At 38.9% G+C, this 6477-nt stretch overlaps 1 protein-coding gene across 1 annotated transcript; it reads right to left on the bottom strand.

Moving 5' to 3' along the window:
• Positions 1 to 3576: 3576 nt before the first annotated feature.
• On the bottom strand, positions 3577 to 6076 carry LOC113337857. The gene is made up of 2 exons (XM_026583424.1): positions 5845 to 6076; positions 3577 to 5814 (listed from the first exon to the last, which is right to left on the bottom strand). Exons 1-2 carry the CDS (start codon positions 6035 to 6037, stop codon positions 3767 to 3769), a joined length of 2241 nt encoding a protein of 746 aa, XP_026439209.1. The 5' UTR covers positions 6038 to 6076; the 3' UTR covers positions 3577 to 3766.
• Positions 6077 to 6477: the final 401 nt, after the last annotated feature.

The raw sequence follows: 6477 nt of genomic DNA, 5'->3' as shown, positions 1-6477 counted from the left end.
GTGTGACGTGATTGATGTCTCATAATTTGTGAAATCTACAAGGCAGACGTGTATTAATTAGTCGGTTGTTGACTAATTAGACAGTGAGTCTAAGTTTTTTTAAATCGAGCATGAGTGGTCGAATGCTCGATGATTCATGGATTGAACATGTTAGACGTTCTTAGATATTGCTTGTCTGAGAAAATATTGTAAATTCAAATAACTGAGCATCTGAATATCGATAGGATCAATATTTGAGCAACTGAGCAAGTATTGCTCAGTTCGACGAATTACTGAATATTGATAGTTGGATCAATATTCGAGCAACTGAGCAAGTATTGCTCAATTCGACGAATTACTGATATATTCTGGATATTGATAGTTGGATCAATCTTCGAGTAACTGAACAATTATTGCTCAATTCGACGAATTATTTATTGGTGACGTGACCCAATAAAATATTAATTAAAATATCATTAGACTACCAAATATTATATAATTAATCCAGATGTTGATTGCTGGATTAAACTTAAATTTATTAGTATTTGAACTTGCTCAGAATGATGATTTTGTGGAGCGTTTGTTCAAAACCCTAATTTTGGTCAATTGTTCGTCAATTGATGAATTGCTGAAAATAGGTCATGAATGAGAGAGGGACCGACCATATGGAATGAAGGAGTCCATGTGGCTCCCAAGTGCTCGAGTGAGCGTACAGCAGGGTCCTTAGCTGGCCAGTTGGTGAAAGAATGATGATAAAATGCCGGTTTCATCATTTATTGAAGTAGTGCTCGATTGAGCATTAGGTGAAAAAACCTAATTATGGAAAAGTGAGGGACCGACCAAGAGGGAACGAAACCGGCCCTTCACGTTCGTGGGACCAGCGAATGGTCGTTTGAGAAAATTCCAAGTTGGTTGGAAAGAGTTTGGACCCAATATGAGTAATTGAGCAAATTAGGTCAAAATCATAAGAATGTGTGGGACTGGATCCTTGCAAGCCTTAGGTCTGGCCTTGGTCGGTCAAGGAAGCATTCCCATGTCACCATAATGTTTGTGTCTCAGTCCTGAGAGTTTAGGCACTTTCTGATGTGCGTTTGAGCAATATTTTGAATTTTCAGAAGAGTTCGATCTTTGACTGAAATTCTTGATTTTGCTCGAATGAGCAAGTAGAACTTTGCTCGTTTGATCAAAATTTGGAAAATATTAAAATAATGATATTTTAATATTTTGCGTGAGTAGCCGAGTCGGTCGTGTGACCATTTGACTTTTTGGCTTTTTCATGGTTTGAGCAATATTTGAGAAAATATGAAGAAACCATGATTTTTTCTCAAACTGAGGAGTTTCATGAGATGAGAGAACTAACAATTATGAAAGACTAGGGATTGTAAGTTGTGGGACCGGCCACGGATAGGGCATGGCCGGCCGGCCAGGTAGCCCGGTCCCGCGACACCTTTCCATATTTTATTGTTTTTCATGAAACCGTGAAAATATGGAGAAACCATGAGTTTTGCTCAAACAAGGAAAGTTGCTAGAATGAAGGAGTTTTCTTGAGTTCATGAAAATAATAAAATAAGAAAAAATAATTGAAGAGGCATGGGGACCTCCACGGCTAGGGCATGGCCAGCCAGGACGGTGGTCCCGGTCCCTGGGCGTCTCTTCATTATTTTAATATTATTATTTTCTCTCTCCTGTTTTGTGTAGGATTCCTCATTTGTCCATATTTTCAAATGATCGTTCGTGCATTTGGGTGCTCGTTCGTGCATCATTGTTGAGTACACTTGCACCATTTTCTTTGGGATTACTCAGTGATGGTCCAGATGCCCGGTTGTTGAGTATTTATTACTAATTTATGAAATTCAGTGGAGAATGATTCATGAAATTGAGTAATATAAGTGATTATTTATTATCAATCCATAGATCAGCCGTGGATTCGACCATGGATTCGGAATAATAAAATGAGCATTACCATCCCATGGGATCGTGGATTTGACCATAGAATCGGAGTAATAGAATTATCCATTACCATTCCATGAGATCAGCCGTGGATTCGATCATGAAAACAGAGTAATGAGATAAAATAATTATCTATTACCATTCCATGGGATCGGTCGTGGGTTCGACCATGGAATCGGAGTAATGAGATAAAATATATTATTTCCTAGGAATTCAGTGGTCAATGTCACGGTAGAATTAATCTATTGTAGAATCGAGATATGAGATAATGAAGCATCATACTCGTTCTGAAAGGTGTATAGTCAGGGAACAACGTGCAGCATCATTAACGTCCTGAAGGCATTTTGCCTCCTCAACAATCATGTATGGAGAGTCACCTGAATCTATACACGGTCTCACTACATAGTCAGGGAACAACGAGTGTCGCCGACGTCCTGAAGGCGTTCTGCCCTCTCAACAAACAATTATGTATGGAGGACCGCCCAATCGTTATTATATATAGAGGAAGGTACCTCTATGTAGTCAAGGAACAACGAGTGTCACCAACGTCCTGAAGGCGTTTTGCCCTCTCAACAAACAATTATGTATGGAGGACCGCCCAATCTTTCTTCTACATAGAGGGGCACGATGAAATGCGCAGCATCGAATGCTCAGCAAGTGGGAGGTCTTTCTAGAATCATATTCATCGTGGCTATGAGAGGTACTCGATCAGAGATCTTAAAAACGGTTCACGGATCGTAAAATATGAATTGTCACATGCGTTCCCGAAGCCAAGTCAGAAACATGCAGTATCACGATTTTACGATTTTGACCCTTGTCGAAAATCCACCATCAACACCACTATGGAGGATAAAATCGATTTTTCCCTGACTACTGAAAATTCTATTTCACATGTTTCAGGTACCTCATTTTGTTTAGCAGCATGCTCAGCTATGGTGTCTGGATCGTCCTCCACATTGACATGTTCTTATTGTACTGTTACGGGTCAAGAACTCTCTATGTGTTACAAGTACAAACACAAAGTAAGATATGTCAACAAACTTCAAAGGAGAGGAAATCGATTAGCAAACAAGCTCAAACTTGTTCAGAAGTCGTCTGAGGTGCCTGGTTCAAAAGAGACAAGAGATTGCACACTTCAGGCTTTAGGAAAAGAAATTTTTTTTTGTTGATTTGTATTTCTTTTTGGTTTCTTTTTTCGCATGTTCGGATTTTTTCCATCTTTTCATATCTAATTGATATTGAAAGGACTTTCCCTGTTTGATCAATAAAAGAGGGTTAAAATCGACAATTCTGCCTTCTTTAGAGTTGAGAATTGTGTGTACGTGAATCTTTTTTTGTATAAAGGTTATGTAACCCTACATTCCTTTTTCCTTCTATGAAAAACTCTTTTTATCACAAGATTGCTTGTTGAGCCTGATTTGTGAATTCCTCTCACAATCACATACTTATATGGAGACTCCAAGCATTATGTCTTCTGATGGAAAATATGTTAATATTATTGTTAAACCATCAATCATGAAGAAAAAAGATAAATGTAGTGAACATCACTACAGTTGGATATACAGAAACAGGTTGGATCTCTAAGGGTGAAGATTATTGAGAAAGGATAGAACGAATTAGAGAATTAGAAGGAAAAATAGTCGAATTAGAGGAAGAATAAGACATAGATAGAGAGGAACAGAACTTACAGAAGAATTTAGGGAAGAAGGTTAATACATTTCTTAATTGATTGATTATCAGGAATAAAATGCCTCCCGGCCTAAATAGCAGAAATGTTACTCACAAATAAAATGTCGAAACTACCCTCTCGGTATTAAGGAATAACAACGACTACCCCTTACCCTAACACTAGGGACATGACAAATACCCACCTCTCCAAATCATCCTTGTCCTCAAGGATGGAGGATATGGAAAAGGAGTTGAGCTCTTGATAGAATTCATAGCTCTGGCAGCTTCTTCTCATAAGCATCAGAACTGAGTCCTTTAAAAATTTCATCATCAAGGCCCACAAGATACTGAGCTCAAACCTCAATCCTGGAATTTCATTAAGCAAGCCTACTCTCTTCATCTTCACGGCTTGGTAGGTCTTAGTAGCCATGCTACTGACTGTATAAGCACATTCCAGCATGAAGAATAGATCTCCATTACCAATTGAGGCATGCAAGTAAATCTTCAGGTCTTCTTCTCGTGCAAGGACTCCATAAGCACATGAGCACAACTGATATAAAGGCCATATGGTGTCTCTGTGTTTATTTAAACAGTCAGCATACCTGGTAATAAGGAGGATTGCTGCAATGCGAGTTGTTGGAACCAGGTTGATCCAACTCATGTTACTGGTACTGCACACAACAGAGAACAACGAAGCAAATCCCAACGCCCTGAATAAAACCAAATCATACAGCCAAGACTGTACGGCCAACCAGTTGAGGAATGCAAGAGACCCTTCTTCAGAGCTAAACTTATTCTGCCAAACCGTCATTCCTTCGAACTGCTCCATATCTTCTTTAATTATACCTGCACCTATTGACACCATGGACTTGACAGCCTTTTCTTTCCCTTCTACAGTCGTGCCAATAAATGTGGAGAGCTCCCCAGAATTGTAATGTTGATTGCGAGACAAAGGAACAAGTCTATACAGTTGCAGTATATGAGTTGCGCAACTACCCACTTCCAAGTTCTGGACCGCACTCTTATTGCTCACAATCAATAATAACTGCGCTTTACTACGAGCAACAACTGAGTTATGCAAGTCAAGTAACATACTTAAAGCAGTTGGCAGTCTTTGAAATTTTGCAGTAAGGTAAACAGGTTCTGTTAGAGCCCGCTCTGTTGTGGTAGTAAGCACTTGACATTTCCACCCAAAAGTATTGTGCTCAAACAGTTTCAACATTAAACTTCCTTTAATGAACTCGAGCTCTGTCTTATTTGTAAATTTGACATGTCTTCTCTTCACTATCTGGTCACACTGAGAAACAATTACTTGATTTCTATGTACGCCTATCTTGTTACAATTTATTTGCATGCACTCTACCAGAACAGTCTCCTCAAACTTAACTCTACAGTGTGCAACACACTTGCATAACCAGAAATACAAGAGAAAGAAATAACTTGTTCTCAAACCAGACGTAAACTCTGACATACTCCAGCCTTCTTCACCAGCACCACATGAGGCTGAAATGAATATGAATAGTTCCCACTGAGTCTTGAACGTGAGTTCCTGCTTATTTAACTCGGCACCCTCAACAACATCTTGTTCAACTTTCCTATGACGCCACTGGTGTTGAGATAACAGTTGAAGCACTTGTAGCGGTCCAGAGATTATTACATGACCCACTACTAAGTTCTTGTCGACACTCTTACTTCTGTCACACAAGAGTAACTGCCTACCACTACTAGCAATGATCTTCTCAAACTTAATTTTAAGAAATGGAACACTCATAAACATCATGCAGTACAAAGGGTAAGAAGAATCTGTCGTCAAACCTGAAGCACGAGCTAAGATTCCTCCACTATCATCAACCTGCGAAGAATCCATCTCCATGAAACCCTCTCCAGCCTCTTCTTGTATCGGAATACTGACATATCTAACACACAGCTGATCAGAGAGATTTTGTGCACTACTCAGAATCCCCATTTCAAAACCAAGCATTTTGAATAAACCATATTTCAGCTGTAACTCAATGTCAAGCAATATATAACCACTGTCAAACGCACTCTGCTTCGTCACTTGCAGCATCAACATCTTCCAGAGAACAATAACTTGTTGCAGCATGGCATCGCAGAACTTGCGATCATCACCACTGGTACCATTTCTAACACACCAACACATGCTCGTGTCCGGAAGTAATAGTATAAAATGATACTCATGTTCAGAACTCAGCGCAGAAACAAAATTTGCATTGTATTAATGCACTAAAATCAACCCATTTAGAACAAGTAAACAAAAATTAAGTACACCAAAACTGAAACTAAAGCTGTTGTTATTGTAATGAGAGTACCTCCTGATCAATTCAAACCACCTACCTCGATCAAATAACGTTCTGGGGGAATCGAAACTGCAGCGAGAACATACCTTACCGGACCATTTGATATTTATAAGAAGCAACATATTCGAGTTTCCCAGCTGCTCAAAAAATTCTTCTTGAGTTGTAATCAAATTAAGTTGGTGATGATAACTTCTCTGAGCTCTACCCGATGAAGGAATTTAAATGGTGGACTGTATATTTTCGAATGACCCAACTAGAAAATTAAGACGAAAACTCCTCTTCATGAGTAGCTTGTTGTTGGTAACAAACAAGAACCCACAACCTTGAAACGCTTCATAAGAAATCTCCACTATTGAGGAGAAGACCATTCTCTGGAAATTCTTCATATATTCTTCCTTCTCAAATTGAAGACAAGCATCATTAATCAATCCTGGCCATGTAAAGAAGGGTTTTCCCTCTTGATAATCCAGAAAACATGTTTTCATCTTCCCTTCTAACTTGAAAACCCACATCGTCATCACAAGATTTATTATCAGAATTGAAGTATACTTTTTAATGAGTT

Source organism: Papaver somniferum, unplaced genomic scaffold (genome assembly GCF_003573695.1).
Source record: "Papaver somniferum cultivar HN1 unplaced genomic scaffold, ASM357369v1 unplaced-scaffold_18, whole genome shotgun sequence".
Taxonomy (NCBI): domain Eukaryota; kingdom Viridiplantae; phylum Streptophyta; class Magnoliopsida; order Ranunculales; family Papaveraceae; genus Papaver; species Papaver somniferum.
Note: the sequence above shows the minus strand (reverse complement) of the source record. Positions and strands in the feature narration are given on the sequence as shown.